This window comes from Myxine glutinosa, chromosome 8 (assembly GCF_964187855.1).
Source record: "Myxine glutinosa chromosome 8, kmMyxGlut1.1, whole genome shotgun sequence".
Classification (NCBI taxonomy): domain Eukaryota; kingdom Metazoa; phylum Chordata; class Myxini; order Myxiniformes; family Myxinidae; genus Myxine; species Myxine glutinosa.
Window position 1 is genome coordinate 108,546,678 of NC_136268.1, and position 21,479 is coordinate 108,568,156.

General features: G+C 47.2%; 1 protein-coding gene across 1 annotated transcript in view; it reads left to right on the forward strand.

The window, feature by feature from the left end:
• LOC137432826 (uncharacterized) overlaps positions 1 to 21,479 on the forward strand; it is a 398,393-nt gene that overhangs the window by 353,950 nt on the left and 22,964 nt on the right. Inside the window, exon 12 of the mRNA XM_078783985.1 lies at positions 5,943 to 6,044. Within this exon, the coding sequence (XP_078640111.1) occupies positions 5,943 to 6,044 (102 nt within the window). The remainder of the gene's footprint in view (positions 1 to 5,942; positions 6,045 to 21,479) is intronic.

Sequence of the window (21,479 nt, forward strand, 5' to 3'; positions counted from 1 at the left end):
TCCCTCTTCCTGGCATTCCTGAATTTTTGCCTGTAAGCTTCCGGAACCAACTCATAGGCCTTGAGGATGTGCTTCTTCAGTACCTCATAATCTGCACATTGGTCCATTGGTAGCGCCGAATAAATTTCCTGAGCTTTCCCCACCAGCACACTTTGTACGAGTATGGTCCAGGCCTCCTCCGGCCAGTTTAATTGTCGAGCCACTTTCTCAAAGTGTGGGAAGAATTTCGCGACTTCCTTTTCACTGAACGGTGGAACCAGCCTCACATGTCTGCCCACATCCCAGGTTTTCTGGTTAGGTGTCGACCCCGTCAGCAAGGGTGGTGCCTCTCCCCGTTCTCTCATTAACTCCAGCTCCTTGAACTTGATTTCCCGCTGAAGCTCCATGTCACGTTCCTTTAATTCCCTTTCCGCTTTTCTCTCCTCTGCTTCGAGTTCCCTTGTTTTCATCCTTTCTTCTGCTTGTTTCTCTTCTCTCCTCTCCTCTGCTTTCCTTTCTTCTTCTGCTCTTTCCTTTTCTGCTTTCCTTTCTTCTTCTGCTCTTTCCTTTTCTGCTTTCCTTTCTTCTTCTGCTCTTTCCTTTTCTGCTTTCCTTTCTTCTTCTGCTCTTTCCTTTTCTGCTTTCCTTTCTTCTTCTGCTCTTTCCTTTTCTGCTTTCCTTTCTTCTTCTTTGATCCGTTCCTGGCTCCGTAATTGCAACTCCAGTTTCCGGAGCTCCACGTCTTCTGGTTCTTCGGGTAGCCACTCCCAGGCTAACTCGTCCCATGTTCCTAATCCCACCATAGATTGTATCACCGTGGCCTGCAACTCTGCCTTCCTCAAATTAGTTCGGACCTCCAAGTTAAAATGTTTGGCCAATTTCAAGAGATCCGACTTTAGCAACGCTCGGAACTGTGCCTCACTCGGGGTTACCCCAAAGTTCTGTGCCACAAACGCCATGGTGCCTATCGTTAACACCTGTTAACCTTCACCCCAAGACTTTCCCCAATTTCTCAAAAAAAAATATTACCAATTAATAATTAATTAATAAATTTTAATTACCAAAAATATTATTATTTTATTATTTTATACACTTTTAGATCCCGGACGTAGACCCAATTGCGAAACCGCAAATCGTAATTTGGACGAGCCCCCAATTCTGTTACGTGGTCCCCTCAGTGCATACCAGGTCTCGGTGACCCCCGGACCGTGAGAGGACCTTCGCCAGCAAATAGTATTATATAGGCGCATTCGCCACGCAATCCATAGGAATTTCACCCAGGAGACAACTGATGTGCAAGTATATATTTCCAATGGTAATGATACCAAACACTTTCAAAGACACAACCACGGAGATTTTCCCCGAGCAATCAACAATACACAACCAGGCACAATCAATATTACAACCATGTGAACTCATCTACACAAACTCTAAGATGGCCATCTTAATCTTATACATTCCTCACGTGAGCCCCACTCCTGACTCCCTCCGTGGTCAATGTCTCTCCTCTCCGCACACGGGCGGTTGGACGAACCCCGGGCGGACGTGCTCCCAACGTGCAGTCTCGCACTGGGGCCGCGGCTGCAGCGCACCTCCTTGCCAAGCCCCGGGGCAAACCCAGCGCGGCGTCCAACGTGCGCGAGGCCCCAAGTGCGACCCTTACGCGTCCTTGTAGACGGGCAAAAACCCAGCGCGGCTTCCGACGCTAGTGAGGCCCAACGTGCGGACCCGTACGCGTCTTTGTAGACGGGGCAAACTGTCCCGGACGCTTGGTTTCGTGCACGAACTCACGGTGACTGGACGTGTCGAAAGGTATTTACCGCCCAGGTAACTCCTCTCGCCAGACGTTTCGAAACGGCGCGTTTTCCACGCAGCGCAAGGTCGCTTCCACCTTTTGTCGGAGCGGGGCGAGGAAAAAGAATCCCCGTCCTTTTCTCCTCGTGTCTTTTCTTCTTCCGTTTTCGGCCACTTCCGTTTCCGGCCACTGGTTCCGAAGGGCTCCTGACCCTCCAACCACAACAACTACACCACAACTTAATATACTACACACGGATAAGCAAGGACCTGAATGGTAATTCACATACATTCACATAAATATGTAACAGTAGTAAAAGTGTTTTCTTGACTTGCCTGGAGGATAGCGCTAACGCAAATTCAGAAGCCACTTTGGGGACTGCACTAGTACTGGACCGAGCTGTGGTAGTCCAGTTACTTAAGCCAGTGCAGACAAAGACTTCCAATGAGCATGCATACAAGGACTTCATCCCCGACATCTTATCACAGCTAAGAAATTGCACACAACTGGATTTAGTTTGATACAGGTATTTTACTGACAGCCTTAAAAGACCAGACAGAGCAAAACGTAGGCAGGAATTGTGCAGAAGAGTTGTTGGACGTGCCTTTGTTTCTTTCGGAATGGGAAGAGTGTTTCGTTACCTGACAGAACATGATTTAGCTGTCAGCTTTGGACCAGATCCATCTCACACCCTTCTGATGTTTCATTCCCTGACAGGGTATGACAAAGTGTCAACCTTAATTGGGCATGGAAAAATAATGGCACGGATGGCATGGACATTTTGCCGAAACTTACAACAGCTCTCCTAACAAATAGTAAATAAAATACCTTTAATGGTAATTGATCTGCCGTGAATTAAAGAGAAGGTGACATTCCAGCCCTTACCCTCCGTCAGAGGAAAAGAGGAAGAAAGGGAGCTCCTCAGCCTATGGAGCACAATACATTCTGGAGGAGAGCATGAGACATTTGAAAAGTCTCTCATTATTCTGTAAAGCAGGACAGGTAACTGCATGGATGTAGATGTTGCAAAAAGAAAGTTGTTTGTCATGAATAATTAATTTGAACAGATTCCCCCGACAAAAGATGCACTTGAACAGCACGTTAGAAGGGCAGCATATCAGGGTGGACATGTGTGGGGTCAAGTACTAATTCTGCATCCCAAGCGTTCCTGTCCTTCCTCTGGGTGGGGCTGGACAAAGAATCAAGAGGATTGTTTTCTTCTTAATGGCTGCCCCCTATGCCAGCCTCGATGAACAATGCTACCTGAGGCATCCAAGACCTGTCATGAATTTATCCATTGTGGGTTTACAAAAGGATGCAGGTCTTCACGATGCAAGTGCAAAAAGGCAGCACTCCAATGCACAGCTCTTTGTTCCTCTGGAGAATAACTTTCTTAAAAACCTAGACTGTTAATTTCAGGAGTCTTATATAGGAGTCTTGTTCATGGAAATTGTTATGTTTGGTTGTTATCGTTTTTATTTGAATCTATGACGTGTTGGTGTGGACACTTTGCGTGAGGGGGCATGGTTACTTTACGGCACAAGGTGAGGGGCCATGTTGGGCGAGCATGTGTTAGCCACAAAATAAACGTCCTCTCGAGGTTACTTCACTGAAGTTGTTTGGGTCGGTCGTTTTCACCATAATAATGGCGACGAGGATGGCTGAAGTTTCGCTTTCACCCTCACCTGCCTTTCTGGCTTTGCCTGGCGAGTCGCTTGTTACACGTAGAACCGCAGTGGTGGATTGGTGCTTAAGACTGGTCGGATATTTCCAAAAGTTGCCAATCAATGAATCCACGGGCGTTTCTTTGAGAAAGTCGGCAACATATCTTTTTCTATTTGTTTTTGTATTCTGAATCCAAAAAACAATGTTGCCAAGCTGAATTTTGATACAAAATACAAAAGGATCGATGTAGTATTTGACAGATACCAGAAAATATCAATCAAGGCATCCACACGATCAAGACGTAACAGAAGTACTCATGCTGTTCGTCGAGTCATCGAAGATCGCAATGTTCCCCTTCCAAACAATTGGGAAAGTTTTCTTGCTCTTCCTGAAAATAAAGCTGACCTTGCCAAGTTCATATCAGATGAACTGATGCTTCAAACTCAAGATCAAGAGAAAACATTTGTTGTTGCTGGTGGTTTCTCTGATGAGGAAGGGGTCATAAGCTCAAATCAAGGTCTCAATTTGACCAATCTCACAGCCAACCATGAAGAAGGGGATACTAGACTAATTTTGCATGCCATTCACATGAGCAAAGAGATGGCTAAGGACAACATTGTTCTTGTTTCAAGGGATGTTGATGTCCTTATTATTCTGCTGGCTCATCTACATGAAATTTCCTGCATGTGCAAAGTGTGGTTGATGACTGGGACAGCGAGAAAACCAAAATACATACCCCTGCGTGAAGTGTTTGAGAAGCTGCCTAAAGGATCAGAGAAAGCCATTCTTCAATTCCATGCTTTCACCGGCACAGACACTACTTCATTTGTATATGGCCATTCCAAAAAACAGCACGGGAAATCTTTAAGCATCACTTTGACCTTCTTTTGAATGTTGGATTGGGTGAACTGACAAGTGATGCTATGAAACAAGCAGAGTGTTTCATGTGCAAGATTTACAAGGTTGCAGTGGATTCACTTGATGAGGCCCACCATATGCTTTTTGCTCGCACTGACAGTCCATAAAAGTTGCCACCAACAAGTGATGCCTTCAGTTTCCATATGCAAAGAGTGCACTTTCAGGTGATGGTGTGGCGACAGGCAAATATTGCCATACAGAGACTGCCCAAACCAGAAGATATGGGATGGCAAATTGAACAGAATGATCTTGTACCCATCCTTATGTCTTTGGAGCCAATTCCCCAAGCTTGTTTGTAAATTATTCATTGCCAATGCAAAACTGGCTGCAGAAATCTCCGGTGCAAGTGCAGGAAAGCAAAACTTCCTTGTACTGGACTATGTACCTGTGCTGATGTTAACCAAGACCTCACATGCATAAACCAAACTTAAATCTGAAGACTTGCATAAACGTCTTGAATTGCATATGTATCGTAAAATAACGACACAACTATTGAATGAAATGTGAAAAGTAATCATCACAGCCAGATTTTTTGGCAGAATAAAAGTGGATGTATTACTACAAGAATTAATCTTCTGATGGCTTACAAGTTCTGATATATTAGAAATCATACCTGTTTGACCATGGTGGCCATCTTGAAATCCAATATGGTGGCCATAATAAGAATTTATTTTGGCTTAATCAACTTTCTTGTCCCCAAAAATGTGGGTATAGCCACCACAATCAACTTTCTACATTGTTTAGTAGCTGAAATATAAGCGTTTTAGTGTGAATTGGCGGCCATTTTGAATTTTGTCATTTTGGGCATGTTAACTTAAAAATTCAGCTTGGCAACATTGTTTTTTGGATTCAGCAAAGAACAACACATAGAAAAAGATATGTTGCCGACTTTCTCAAAGAAACGCCCATGGGTTTACAATTATGAGAATACCGACCAGTCTACTTCCCAGATGGGGCACTACATCACAAAGTGCGCCGCATTACCATTAAACCAGGTGTCCAGATAAAATTCCTGCCGTGACTTTTGCGAGCCCACACTTGACAAATGTGGCCAGTATTCTGAAAGCCCCTCAACATGAGATGATTGAGATTATCATCTTGTAATGGACTATAATAGGCTATTTTGATGATGATGATGATGATGATGATGATGATGATGATGATTGATCCAAAAAATTACAAAAATCATCCTGAAAACCTCTACCATGACAATGCTCCCACAAGTTTCCATGGAGGAATTGCTCGTTTTGTTGCACCAACCCTCGCACTCCTGTAATTTGGTACCCGTTGAGTTTTCTTGTTTCCTGAAACAAATTAAGTTTGGTGGCAAGAATTTTGGCTCCAATAGTGAGAGATTCACAAATTGGCCTTTTCAGACCCACACAGGCTCTGAGAATGAGAAGTGGATGAAGGGAGGGTATTCATCACTTTCCAGGGAGATTGTTTTGAAAGATAAATTCGTGGTGATGTCATCTTTTCGAGTTTACGCTCACAATGGTGAAACATTGACTAATTTTGATTTGTTAATGTTGTCACACTCAAATAAACCAGGGTGCAAACGGTGTTTGACATCTTTTCTTTACAGATAACCGAACAAAACATTTGGCTTGGCTTGGAATACCTTTTGGAGTCATATTTCTGTTGCTGCTCATAGCTGGAGGAATGTTTGTCTGGAGAAAGCAAAAACGTAAGGAAATGTTAATGTCTCAACTTTTGTGTTTCTTCTGCTCATTTAATTATGTGAAATTTAAAAAAAGTTGTACTCGTCCAGTAATATAAAATATGTTCTACTATTTGGCTGTGATGCATGCGAAGTAACCATTTGCACAGAAAGTTGCACAGATTCTCACAAAATTTCACAGAATTTCACAATTTGCACAGAAGCCATTGCACAGAAACTTCATTTATAGCTGCTTCAAAAAAAATTGGTGAATCTTCTGGCCAGATTGTGTGAGCAAGAAGGATGAGAAAGAAAAACATCATGGAGGAAATTAAAATGAAGAGGTGGACATGGATTGGGCATGTACTGTGTGTAGAAAACAACAACGTCACAAAAAGAGCAAAACACTGGAAGTCTGAGGGTCCAAGACAGAAGGAGGGTTGAACGAGCGACAAAGACCTGGCAGTTTATGGTGAAAAAGGAGCCGAGGGACGAAATCATCTGGACGGTGATGAGTCAGTGGTTCCAAGACAGAATGAAGTGGTGTGTTTCTCAAGAGGCTCCATTTGCCACCATTCATGACAGCGTCATATGCAAAGTAAGCAAACTAAAAGAGTGCAAGAAACAGCCTATACCATACCAATCAGTATGGTTATTGATCATAATACAGGGTGATTTGAGTAACTTGTTCTACTATTTGCATGGTGATTATTGACATAAGCCTATTATGTAGAGGAGCTTATTTAGAGGGGTCAGAAATTAATGATCAGGGTTAAGTATGCTTTTCAAAATGGCAAGAAAATGTATTCAACCGTCCAACCAACCAACCCAGGAAAGGGAAGTGTGGACAAGGATCAGCACTGAATATAAATAAAATAATAGACTTTGACCTTTGAGCTCTCGGCCCCAAATTCTAATCAGTTAATCTTTATATCATTATACATACCTGTACCAAGTTTGAATTAGATAACTTCAGCTATTCTCAAGTTATAGACTTATTACGGACTTTGACCTTTGCCCCAAAATCTAATGAGTTAATCTTTACATCATTATACATACCTGTACCAAGTTTGAATTATATCACTTCAGCTATTCTCAAGTTATAGACTTATTACAGATTTTGACCTTTGACCTTTGCCCCAAAATCGAATACGTTAATGTTTATATCATTATGCATACCTGTACCAAGTGTTAATTAGATAACTTCAGCTGTTCTCAAGTTATAGACATATTACAGACTTTGACCTTTGACCTCGTGACCCCAAAATATAATCAGTTCATGTTTACCTCGTTATGCATACCTGCACCCAGTTTGACAAAGATCCCTTCAGCCGTTTTCAAGTTCTCGCGGTAACGAAAACCAATCATGGACGGACAAACGGACGGACAGACGAACGGACAACCTGAAAACACAATGCCTCTGGCGACTTCGTCAAGGGAGGCATAAAAATATAGTATACAAGGAAACTGAGTGTGGGTCAGATTGCAGGGATTAGAGAATGAAGCAAAGGGGAGTTTAAAATGTGTCAAGCAAACACAAAGGCAAAATGACGACTATTGTGGAGCTATATGCTCTCACGATAAAGCCGGACAAAATGGACGACACCAGGAACGAAGTTTCACTGAGCTATTTATTTCTAGCTCAACTCAAAAACACTGAAAAGCCCGATAGAACGGGCGGCAATTTATAACCAAAGTTCACCACACAAAAGCCACGCCTCTCAGGCGGGGCGTGGTATGCAAATCGGTAAGCCACGCCTCTCAACGGGGTGTGGTATGCAAACCAAGGGTGGTGGTGGTGCACTGTCGGTTAAAAAGGTTCTCCCGTTAAAAAAAAAAGGAAATAAACATATGTCACCCACAGGGTGAACCGTATCTTGCCAAAATGTGAACATGAGTGACTTGCTTCAGGTCACACTGAGGTGAACAGAACTGCTATCCACTAGAAGCGACTCTTTGAGGAATGTCTGCCCACGAGATATTCCGATGATAAATCGTTCTAGAGAGTGACCTTGAAAAATACGTGTTTGCCTTATAACGTCACCAAATGACGTCATTTATATAATGTCTAAATATGTTTGGAAAGCACTCAACAAGGGCTTCAATTTGAGGTACTACTCGATATGGTAACTGAAACTTGAAAATTTTACCTTTTGGTCAAAATTGAATGACCTTCAAAATGACCTTGAAGGTCAAGGCCGATCGACACCAAAAACTAATCAGCTGAGCGCCATACCACACCCTATATACCCACCAAGTTTGGAGATCATAAGATCAAAGTTACTCAAAAAATAAGGGTTTCGTTGACCTCCATGATTGACCGCAAAGTGACCTTGACCTTTGACCTTGACCTTAATAATTTCGTATGGTGAATAGTATGTCTTCATGACCAACGCACATGAAATATTGAAAGATTTTGATGAGAACTGAGGAAATAATTTTTTCATGAAAATTCCGTTTTTTCGTCATGACGTCATCAAATGACGTCATAGCGTCAAACTGTTTACAGATCTGGGAAGCACTCATCAAGGGCATTCATATGAGGTATTACTCGATATGGTACCTACGATTTCAAAATTTGACCTTGGGGTCAATAATTTTCGACCTCCAGCGCTAACCATGAAGGTCAAGGCCGATCGCCACTAAAAACTAATCAGCTGAGCGCCGGACCATATACTAGATTCCCATGAAGTTTGGAGACGATCCGATCAAAGTTACTCAAAAAATTAGTGTTTTGTCGACCTCCATGATTGACCACAAAGTGACCTTGACCTTTGACCTTGTCCTTCAAAATTTTGTGTGCTGAAGGGTATCTCTATAGGACTCTGATATGCGAAGTTACAGGAGTTTCCAATAATAACTGTGGTCTACAGAGTGATCTAAACGTGAAAAAAAATGATTAACCACAAACAAAAAAACAAACAAACATACAAGCTGACTAATACATCTTGCAAAAACTTCGTTTTGGCAAGATAAAAAGAATGAATAGTGTTCGTGACAAACTCTCAAAATCTCACGTGCAGCCAAAATTGAAAATGGAGATTGTCACAAAATTCTAACGTTGATCAGTCAATGTTGTACCAGCAGGTGGGTGAACTCTGAACTTGCATTTATTTAATCAGGTAATATTACAAGCGATTATACACAGCACTTGGGCACAGGTACGCAGCCAAGCAAATGATTAATGGCAAGTCCCAAGTCTGGGCAAGTCCGGACAAGCCCGGGCAAGTGACCGCCCGCCGGTTACATCATCGGCCGGTGCAAGGGGATTGTGTAATGCTTCCGGTAACCGCGACATGTGCCCCCCCAGAAATAACTTGCACCGGGAGAGTCAGTTTGAGGGGGGTCTGATGACCCGGCCGAAACGACCCCTGGCGATTCGTATGGGGGTGGTAGGTGGCGTGGCGGTGGATGGTCGGGCGGGGAGCTTGGTTGACGGGGGACGGCCCCGTCGTGGAGGAAGGGCCAACCATGGAGGTTGGTCGAGGTCCAAATGGGCCGGCTTGAGGCGGTCCACGGAGATGTGGTCCGGTTTGCCGCCGTTGTCCACGATGAACGACTGGCCGTCCCTCTTCAGGACCCGGAAAGGTCCATCGTACGGCGGCCGGAGCGGTCCCCGGTGTGCGTCGTTCCGGATGAAAACGTACTCCGCAGTGCGAAGTGCTGGGGGGACGTGGGGTTGGGGGCAGCCGTGATGGGACGTGGGCACGGGGGCAAACCTCCTGGCGGCCTCCTGGACGACCGAGCGTAGGCGAGCCGCCGACCAGGGGCCGGTTGCCCGCGGACCAGGTGCCGGTTGCGTCGGGGGATGAACTCGCCCGGCACGCGCAGTGGCTGGCCGTAGACCAGCTCGGCGGTGGAAGCCTGGAGGTCCTCTTTAGGGGCCGTTCGGAGGCCCAATAGGACCCACGGGAGCCTGTCGGCCCAACCGTCGTCCTGGAGGCTGGCCCTGAGAGCGGCCTTCATCGAGCGGTGGAACCGCTCGCACAAGCCGTTGGCTTGGGGGTGGTAGGCCGTGGTGCAGTGTAGCTTGACCCCCAAGGCCTGGGCGACCACGCCCCAAAGCTCGGAGGTGAATTGTGGGCCTCTGTTGGAGGAGATGTCCGAGGGGGCGCCGAAACGGGCAATCCATGTGCCAATGAAGGCCTGCGCCATGTCGGCGGATGTTGTTGATGCCAGCGGGATGGCCTCCGGCCACCTGGTGGTCCTGTCCACCATCGTGAGGAGGTGGGTGAAGCCCCGCGAGGAGGGAAGGGGTCCCACCAGGTCCACATTGATGTGGTCGAAGCGCCGCATGGGCACATTGAATGGTGCCAACGGGGCCTGGGTGTGCCGGTGGACCTTCGCACACTGGCAGGCGACACAGGCGTTGGCCCAGTCGCGGACGTCCTTACGGAGCCCGTGCCAGACGAATTTCGCTGCCACGAGCTTCTGCGACGCTTTCCGGCCCGGGTGGGAAAGGCCGTGGAGGGCGTCAAAAATGTGCCACTGCCATCCGGTGGGCAAGATGGGGCGAGGTTGGCCCAAGGAAACGTCGCACAGGAGAACTGTGCCTGTATCCTCGAAGGGGACGTCGGCCAACCGCAGGCCTGTGTCCACTGTCCGGATGGCTTGCACCGTGGGGTCGGCGGTCTGGTCGGCCGCCATGCGGGTGAAGTCCACACCGAGGTGGACGGCGTTCACGCCGGACCGGGAGAGGCAATCGGCCACAGCGTTGTCCTTGCCCGCGACGTGCCGGATGTCCGTCGTAAATTCGGACACGGCAGAGAGGTGGCGCTGCTGGTGGGCCGACCACGGCTCTGCAACCTTGGCCATGGCGAAGACCAGGGGTTTGTGGTCCACAAACGCCGTGAACGGGCGGCCCTCTAAAAGATGGCGGAAGTGGCGAACGGCCAGGTAAAGGCCGAGGAGCTCGCGGTCGAAAGCGCTATACTTGCGCTCGTTAGGGCGATGCTGTCGGCTGAAGAAGGCCAGCGGTTGCCAAGCCCCGTTCACCCACTGTTCATGCACGGCGCCCACCGCGTAGTCGGAAGCGTCCGTGGTGAGGGCGATGGGTGCGTCAAGCGCCGGGTACGCCAGCATGGTCGCGTTGGCGAGGGCCAGCTTTGTGCCCGTGAAGGCCTCGTCCAGCTCTTTGGTCCAGGCGACGTCGTGCTTGGCCGGCTTGCCCCGGAGGGCTTCGTACAGGGGCGCATGAGTTGGGCGGTGCGAGGCACGAACCGGTGGTAGAAATTTACCATTCCCAAAAATTCCTGTAGGGCCTTGATGGAGCGGGGGAGCGGGAAACTTGTGACTGCCTCCACCTTGGTCGGCAGCGGAACGGCCCCGCGCTTCGTGATGCGGTGCCCCAGGAAGTCGATGGCCGTTACGCCAAACTGGCATTTCGCCGGGTTGATGATGAGGCCGCGCTGGCCGAGGCACTCAAAAAGTGTGCGCAGGTGGATGAGGTGCTCCGCCCGGGAAGTGCTGGTGACGAGAATGTCGTCCAAGTAGACGAATAGGAAGGTGAGGTCGCGCAGCACGCTGTGCATCAGCCGTTGCAAGGCCTGGGCCGCATTCTTTAGGCCGAACGGCATGCAAAGGAACTCGAAGAGGCCAAAAGGTGTAATTACCGCCATCTTCGGCACGTCGGCCGGCCGGACGGGTACTTGGTGGTCGCCCCGAATGAGGTCGACCTTGGAAAAGATCACCCGCCCCGCCAAACGGGCAGAAAAGTCCTGTATATGTGGTATCGGGTACCGGTCGGGGTTGGTGGTGTCGTTGAGGCAGCGGTAATCGCCGCATGGTCGCCATCCGCCACCCGGTTTGGGCACGATGTGCAGGGGCGAGGCCCACGCACTATTCGAGCACCGCACAATGCCCAATCGCTCCAGCGCGTCGAATTCCACCTTCGCCACGGCGAGTTTGGCTGGGTCGAGGCGACGAGCCCTGGCGTAGACCGGTGGACCTGTGGTCGGAATGTGGTGTTCGACGCCATGTTTGATGGCGACGGCCGAAAACGTCGGCTGCGTGAGGGCGGGAAACTCGGTGAGTAGGTGGGTGAAATCGTCCGCGGCCGGGAGAGCGCAGGCTAGCATGGTTGGTGCGGAGCCGCTCAATGAGCAAGCGAGTGAGATGAACGTCTCCGCGTTGATGAGCCGACGCCGTTTGACGTCAACCAAAAGCCCATGCGCGCAAAGAAAATCTGCACCCAGCAACGCCATGGGTACGTTCGCCGTGATGAAGTCCCACCTGAAGCGCTGGCCCCCGAAGCAGAATGCGACGCTGCGCGAACCGAAGGTGCGGATGGAGGAGCCGTTTGCGGTGACCAAGGCGGGGCCGCAAAGCGCAACCTATTTGTCCTGCACCGAGGTGGGTATCACGCTCAGCTGAGCACCAGTGTCGCACAAAAAACGCCGCCCGGACGCTGTGTCCGTAATAAACAGAAGGCTGCCTGAATGGCCGACGCTCATGGCAGGCAGCGAGCGCCGGCCTGGTCGTTTCCCGACCTGCCGAAAGTGCACGGTGGGTGGCACGTTCTGGCGGCACGTTCTGCCCGAACCTGGCATGGTAGTAGCACATGGTCTGCGCTGGTGGAGGCTCCGGCGGTCGCGTCGGGTTCGGTCGACGGGGCGTCGCGGCGGCCACTGCCGCCAGTGGCGCTAACTCGGCCGGTGGTGGTGCCGGTCATGGCGCGGGCGTTGCCTCGGACGGCCCAGGGTTCCAGGCGGCCGCTCTGACGTGTCCCCTGGCCGAGAAAAATTTATCGGCCTCCTTGGCCAGGGCGCGAGGGTCCGTGATGGGCGAATTAGCCAAAGCTAATCGTACCTGCCCCGGTAGCTGCCGGAGGAACAGCTCGTGGAAGAGGAAATCTGGGCTGTGGTCGCCGAGTAGAGCAAGCATGTGGTCCATGCGTTCGGATGGATGGGCCTCATCCAGCTCCGGGAGGTCGAGCAGTTGTCGCGCGCATTCGGTCTCTGTGAGTCCAAACGCACCGAGGAGTAGGCCTTTGAGCACGCCGTATTTGTCGGCGTTCGGCGGGTTCTCTAGGAAACTCAGGATCCGGGCGGCAGTGGAGGCGTTGAGCGCGGAGACCACATGGTGGTAGCGCGTCGTGTCCTCCATAATGTTCCGCAAGGCGAATTGAGAGTCCGCTTCGGCGAACCAGACGGCTGCCTGCGATTCCCAAATGCGAGGGAGCTTCAAAGCTACAGATGACTCCATCGCCGTGTTCTTGAAAAGGGGTCACCAATTCTGGAGCTATGCTCTCACGATAAAGCCGGACAAAATGGACGACACCAGGAACGAAGTTTCACTGAGCTATTTATTTCTAGCTCAACTCAAAAGCACTGAAAAGCCCAATAGAACGGGCGGCAATTTATAACCAAAGTTCACCACACAAAAGCCACGCCTCTCAGGCGGGGCGTGGTATGCAAATCGGTAAGCCACGCCTCTCAACGGGGCGTGGTATGCAAACCAAGTGTCCGCCCGGGCAAGGCAAGTCCGGGCAAGTCCGGGCGAGCCCGGGCAAGTGACCGCCCGCCGGTTACGTCATCGGCCGGTGCAAGGGGATTGTATAATGCTTCTGGTAACCGCTACACTATCATGATATATGAGGAAGGCAAAATGAGGACTATCATGATATATGAGGGAGGAAAAATGAGGACTATCATGATATATGAGGGAGGCAAAATGAGGACTATCATGATATATGAGGGAGGCAAAATGAGGACTATCATGATATATGAGGAAGGCAAAATGTGGACTATCATGATATATGAGGGAGGCAAAATGACGAATATCATGATATATGAGGAAGGCAAAATTAGGACTATCATGATATATGAGGGAGGCAAAATGAGGACTATCATGATATATGAGGGAGGCAAAATGAGGACTATCATGATATATGAGAGAGGCAAAATGAGGACTATCATGATATATGAGGAAGTCAAAATGAGGACTATCATGATATATGAGGAAGGCAAAATGAGGCTATCATGATATATGAGGGAGGCAAAATGAGGAATATCATGATATATGAGGGAGGCAAAATGACGAATATCATTCTATATGAAGAAGGCAAAATGAGGACTATCATGATATATGAGGAAGGCAAAATGAGGACTATCATGATATATGAGGAAGGCAAAATGAGGACTGTCATGATATATGAGGATGGCAAAATGAGGACTATCATGATATATGAGAAAGGCAAAATGAGGACTTTCATGATATATGAGGAAGTCAAAATGAGGACTATCATGATATATGAGGAAGGCAAAATGAGGACTATCATGATATATGAGGAAGGCATAATGAGGACTATCATGATATATAAGGGCTAACATTCCTCGCAGAGGACACGTTCCTTCGAAGCTGTCCATGCGCTCACACTTTCGAAGTTAAGTAATTTTTTCACAATTGTGTTTTTGTCGTAACTGTATCTATCTTTCGGTGTGTATACTTATAGTGTATCTTTAGTAAGATTCTCGGTGTTAATTTTTCATACCTGCATACAAAATCGTCGGATAATTCGTGTCGGGTATTCTGAGGCTTTGTTTTTCTCTCAGCGGTTCGTCGATTGCGCTGCAATTACTTTCGTTCCCTGTTTTTTGTCCCAGTCTTTCACCCCATACTTCCTTGTTTAAAATCTCAACTCAGTAAAAAAAAAAAAAAAAAATTATTTCCTTCTCTGCTCTTATTCGTTTATTCATTTTTCTTATTTGTTCGTTCGTTCTTCGACCACGTTGTTCGTGATCTCGTGATCACGTTGTTAAAAATGTTTAAACTTTCCCCTGAAGAACTGTATTCTGTCGTATATTATAACACCTTTTTCTTCTTCCTCCATAAAAGGATGCTTTCAACTTGCTTGCCAAATCTATTCATTCCAAAAAATATATATAATACCATCTCTTACAGTTCCTCCTTTCTACATTCCCTAAACTATCCAGAACTCCATCCCTCCTCCAGTGTCCTCAAATGTATTTTTGACTCGAAGGTCTCAAACTCATTTTGCAAAAAATGTTCGTTTCCCATTAATCGTACATTTTTCAAAATCCCATCACCCCAAAATCCCATCACCCCTCCCCTCTAAATCTACCCCCTTCCCCCTCCCCTCCAAATCTTCCCCATCACCCATCCCTTTCAGATCTCCCCCCTTGCCCCTTCCCTCCTAAACTCCCCCCACACCCCTCCCCTCCGAGACCCTCCCTCACTCCTCCCCTCCTCGACTCCCCTCTCACCCCTCCTCCTCAAAGCGTCCTCCCCGCTTTTTCCCCCTTCCACCTTTCACCTTCATCTTCCTCAACCTTCTGCCTCACTCTTCCCCCTCCTCAAATAACACCTCACTGCGCCTCACCCAATCACCATCAAACCTTTTGTCCGCCCCATTCTTCCCTTTCTCCAAGCTATTCTGAAATCTCTGACACACCTTCAACAGCTCTCCCTACCTCTTCCTCCTCTTCCACATCTTACCCTACCGCTCCCCCCCCCCCCCCCTGTTCTGTATCCGATGCTCCCCCTTCCTCTTATTTAACAGTATGGACCTCAAACATCCGGGGCCTTCGCTCAAACTTGACTGATCTCTCCATACAGGTTGCTTCTGACAAACCAGACGTGATCTGCTTAACAGAAACTTTCCTCCTTCATGATGTCTCTGATTCCTTGGTATCTCTCCCAGGTTACTCCCTCCTCCGGTATGAAAGACCTGAGTCTCGTCCTGGAGGGGGGGGGGGGGGGGGGTTGCTATCTTTATAAAAAAACTCTCTTCCTCACTCGCCCTGCACTGCCCTCTCTCCACCTCACCCCCAGGAATACCTTTGGCTATGGCTTCCCCTTCGCTCCCACCTTTTGTTCATATGTGTGTTGTACCGTCCACCAAACAGTGATGACTCCATCTACATCTCGCTGTCTGATAATATGGACCAACTTCTATCTACCCATCCCAACTCTCTCTTCCTCATATGTGGTGATTTCAATTGTCACCATGCCAGTTGGTTGGGTGTGGGTACCTCTCTCACCAGCCATGGCTCTTCAGCAAAGGACTTCTGTGACTCACTGGGACTGACACAATCTGTCAATTTCCCGACCCGGATCTCAGTCAACAGAGCATCTTCTCTTCTGGACTTGGTTATGACTAACTTCCCTGAAAATGTCTGCTGCTCTTCTTCTGCTCCAATCGGCTCATCTGATCATGTGCTTGTTAAAGTGGACATCTCTCTGACCATTCTCAGAGAGCCTCCTCAGCGTCGACGAGTCTGGCATTTCACTCAGGCCAACTGGCACGGTCTTCAAGCAGCCATCAATCATCTGGACTGGTCTCCCATCTCTAGCGCCTCTGACATCAACTCATCCTGGGAATTCTTCCAAAGTAAATTGCTCTCTCTCATGCACAGAGTTATCCCATCTCGTCTTCATTTGTCATACCCTTCCTCCCGTCCATGGTACACGGAGTCTTGTGGTGAGGCTGTTGCCCAGAAACAATTTGCTTTCGTCTCCTGGAAAGCAAATCCAATGGAAGGAAATCTCATTTCCTTTCACAAAGCCCGAAACAAGTGTGTGTCCACCCTCAGGAGAGCCAGGAAACAATATCTCTCTGTTCTCAAGACCGAACTCTCTTATCTGTCTCCCTCTTCCAAATCCTGGTGGTGCCTGGTCAAATCCGTTTCTGGTGTTTGTTCCCCCTCCATCCCCTCCCTTACCTCAAACGGCTACACAGCTGACTCCGCATGTGAAAAAGCTGAATGCCTCAACTCTGTGTATGCCTCTAAATCATGTGTCCCAAACCCATCCCTCTCTGTACCCACCGTACCCAGTCGTACCCAGCTGCTCCTGGACTCTGTGTCCTTTCCTCCTGACAAGGTGGAAAAGTTTCTGTCAACCCTCGACTCTCATTCTGCAACTGGACCTGACGGCATCAGCCCACGGGTCCTAAAATCCTGTTCTTCCGCTCTTTCACTCCCTCTCTCTGTTTTCTTCACCCTCTCTTTTGCTCAAGGTCATCTGCCATCTGCTTGGAAATCAGCCAACATCACCGCTTTGCACAAAAAAGGTGCAAAAACAGATCCTAGCAACTACAGACCAATCAGCCTTCTCCCAATTATCAGCAAAGTCATGGAATCCATCATTGCTTCAGATATGAAATCTTTCCTCTTCTCCAATGGCTTGATCTCTGATCATCAATTTGGTTTCAGACCTGGTCACTCTACTCTGGACATGCTGCTTCTGCTTTCTCAACAATGGATGGAGGTCCTCAATGCCAAACAGGAAATTAGAGCTGTCTCCCTTGACATATCACGTGCCTTCGAATCGGTCTGGCACCCCGCTCTGCTCACCAAACACTCCTCCTTTGGTATCCATGGTAATCTCCACGCATGGCTGGTGGACTTCCTCTCTAGTCGTAGTCAACGTGTGGCCCTGAATGGGTTTCTCTCATCTCCTCTTCCTGTTCAGGCTGGAGTTCCCCAAGGCAGTGTTCTGGGCCCTGTGCTTTTTCTGGTCTTCATCAATGATCTCTCTGACTCTCTTGAAAATCCTCTCTATCTCTTTGCTGATGACTCTACTCTCTGTCGCTCCATTCCTCAAACCTCAGATTGGCGGTCTGCAGCCTCCTCACTCTCTGCAGACCTGGACAAAATCACAGACTGGGTAAACAAGTGGAACATGTCTTTCAATCCTGACAAATCTCACACTCTTACGATGTCTCTCCGAAAAGACTGACTGGACAACCCTCCCATCCACTTTCTGAATAATCCTCTCCAAGAAGTTCTGTCACTCAAGCTTTTGGGTCTCACTATCTGCCATGATCTTTCCTGGGAAAACCACATTTCAAATCTGACCTCCAAAGCCAGTCCCCAACTGGGCATTCTCCATCGTGCGAAGTCCTTCCTTGGCACACCTGAGCTGCTCACCACATACGAGGCTTTCATCCGCAGCTCAATGGAATACTGCTCTCCCCTCTGGGCTGGTGCTCCTGCCTCACACCTAGCTCGGCTTCACGCTGTTGAAACCAAAGCGTTCAGAATCATTGGAATCTCCCGTGATGAAGCTATCTCCGAGGGCCTTTCACTTACCCACCACAGGCAGGTTGGTGGTCTTTCCATCTTCTCCCGACTCCTCTCTGGCCTTGCCCCCCCCCCCCCCCCAGCTCTCTCTGGGCTCCATCCCCCAAATATTCCTACAGGTCACACAAGATCTGCCTGCAACCCTTTTATGGTTAAACTGCCAAAATCAAGACTCTCTGCTCACCTTCACTCCTTCATTCCTCTTTTCTCCCGCCTCTGGAACAAACTCCCTCACTCTCTTCAATCCCACTCCACCCTCCAGGTCTTTAAAACAGCTGTTCACCACCATCTCTTATCTTCCCCCATCCAAAACCTTGATCTTTTCTACCCCCGCGAATTTCACTCCAAAATCCACTTTTCGGAAATGCCAACTTCTGTCCTGGAAGTCCTTGGTGTCCTTGTGTTTTATACTTCTCCCACCGCCCCCCCCCCCCCACCCACACCCCTTCCCACGCCTCCTCCCCCAAAGCCCTCTCCCTCCCACACATCTCCCTGCTCTCAAATGTTATGTTTGTGTGCTTCCCCTTCTCTCCCCATCTTGTCTTCTGCTCCCTCTTTTTATATATTTTATTTGTCTCGTTGATTTGTTTGTGAAATAAATGTTAGCTCTTTCATGAGTCTCGATTCAGTATACAAAAAATATATATATATATATGAGGATGGCGAAATGAGGACTATCATGATCTATGAGGAAGGCAAAATGAGGACTTTCATGATATATGAGGAAGGCAAAACAAGGACTTTCATGATATATGAGGAAGGCAAAACAAGGACTATCATGATATATGAGGAAGGCAAAATGAGGACTATCATGATATATGAGGAAGGCAAAACAAGGACTATCATGATATATGAGGAAGGCAAAATGAGGACTATCATGATATATGAGGAAGGCAAAATGAGGACTATCATGATATATGAGGGAGGTAAAATGAGGACTATCATGATATATGAGGAAGGCAAAATGAGGACTATCATGATATACGAGGAAGGCAAAATGAGGACGATCATGATATATGAGGAAGGCAAAATGAGGACTATCATGATATATGAGGGAGGCAAAATGAGGACTATCATGATATATGAGGAAGGCAAAATGAGGACTATCATGATATATGAGGAAGGCAAAATGAGGACTATCATGATATATGAGGGAGGCAAAATGAGGACTATCATGATATATGAGGAAGGCAAAATGAGGACTATCATGATATATGAGGAAGGCAAAATGAGGACTATCATGATATATGAGGAAGGCAAAATGAGGACTATCATGATATATGAGGAAGGCAAAATGAGGACTATCATGATATATGAGGAAGGCAAAATGAGGACTATCATGATATATGAAGAAGGCAAAATGAGGACTATCATGATATATGAGGAAGTCAAAATGAGGACTATCATGATATATGAGGAAGGCAAAATGAGGACTATCATGATATATGAGGGAGGCAAAATGAGGACTATCATGATATATGAGGAAGGCAAAATGAGGACTATCATGATATATGAGGAAGGCAAAATGAGGACTATCATGATATATGAGGAAGGCAAAATGAGGACTATCATGATATATGAGGAAGGCAAAATGAGGACTATCATGATATATGAGGGAGGCAAAATGAGGACTATCATGATATATGAAGAAGGCAAAATGAGGGCTATCATGATATATGAAGAAGGCAAAATGAGGACTATCATGATATATGAGGAAGGCAAAATGAGGACTATCATGATATATGAGGAAGGCAAAATGAGGACTATCATGATATATGAGGAAGGCAAAATGAGGACTATCATGATATATGAGGAAGGCAAAATAGGACTATCATGATATATGAGGAAGGCAAAATGAGGACTATCATGATATATGAGGAAGGCAAAATGAGGACTATCATGATATATGAGGAATGCAAAATGAGGACTATCATGATATATGAGGGAGGAAAAATGAGGACGATCATGATATATGAGGAAGGCAAAATGAGGACTCTCATGATATATGAGGGAGGCAAAATGAGGACTATCATGATATATGAGGAAGGCAAAATGAGGACTATCATGATATATGAGGGAGGCAAAATGAGGACTATCATGATATATGAGGAAGGCAAAATGAGGGCTATCATGATATATGAGGAAGGCAAAATGAGGACTATCATGATATATGAGGAAGGCCAAATGAGGACTATCGTGATATATGAGGAAGGCAAAATGAGGACTATCATGATATATGAGGAAGGCAAAATGAGGACTCTCATGATATATGAGGGAGGCAAAATGAGGACTATCATGATATATGAGGAAGGCAAAATGAGGACTATCATGATATATGAGGAAGGCAAAATGAGGACTATCATGATATATGAGGGAGGCAAAATGAGGGCTATCATGATATATGAGGGAGGCATAGTCGAAAACATCAGGTCATTTAACAAAGGCATAATTAGAAACACCAGGCAATAAGAGGAGTGTCTCATGCATGTTCCTCAGATAAATCTGATGTTCTTCCTCTTTGCCTGTTTGAAGAAGGCAGGGTAAAACATAAGGATGGTTAATGGAGGTTCAGGCCATTTTAGGAAAGCATAGTGAGGAATTCCAGGCAAATTGAAGAAGGTATAGTAAGGGTATCAGGGAATTTGAGGAATACATATAACGAGGAATATGAGGCTTAATTTACAAGGGAAAAATGCTCATCAGTGCAGGTTACTGCATTACACCTTGTTTTTGATTTTGTATTTACACTTAACAATATTGTTTATGGTGTCCACCCGATGGTCCGAAGCCTGATGGTCCGAAAAAGAAAAAAGGGCCAGATGGTCCGATGGGGGGGGGGGGGGGGAGAAATGGGGAGGGGGAGAAATGGGGATGGGTGTTTATATTCCACCCACTTTAATTTTGAGGTGTACAATCATACTCCTTACGACATGTACTATTTTGGTTCCTTCCTTCTTTGTAGATAGATACACGTTCCTTTCTTTCTTCCTTCCTTCCAAGGCTGTTTAAATGTTTGATTTTTTACCTTTTTTATCCTAAAAAAGGCAGGCCACGGACTGGCTTCAAAAAGTCCTAGTGGCCCCGCCCCAGACTCTCCAACATCCAATTGGAGTGCTAAACACTAAGCAGGCTCCTGCAACATAGAGAATTGGGGGTGATGATGTTAGTTGAAAGCATCCAATAGGAATTGGTCTTGTTGATAGGTGACGTAGATAGGTTCTTCTTCAATGCCTCCTTCACATTGTGCGAATACTGTATCACTTGAGCAGTGCACAACGAAAACCTTTGTGGTTCTTTTTAATCCTGTTTCAAGTTAATGTCTTTAATATGACTGTTTATGTCTATAAGATGTCGAGTCTCCTCGGACAATGATGGCATTGTAGCGGCTACCGCTGGGTATACACAATCGCCTTGCACC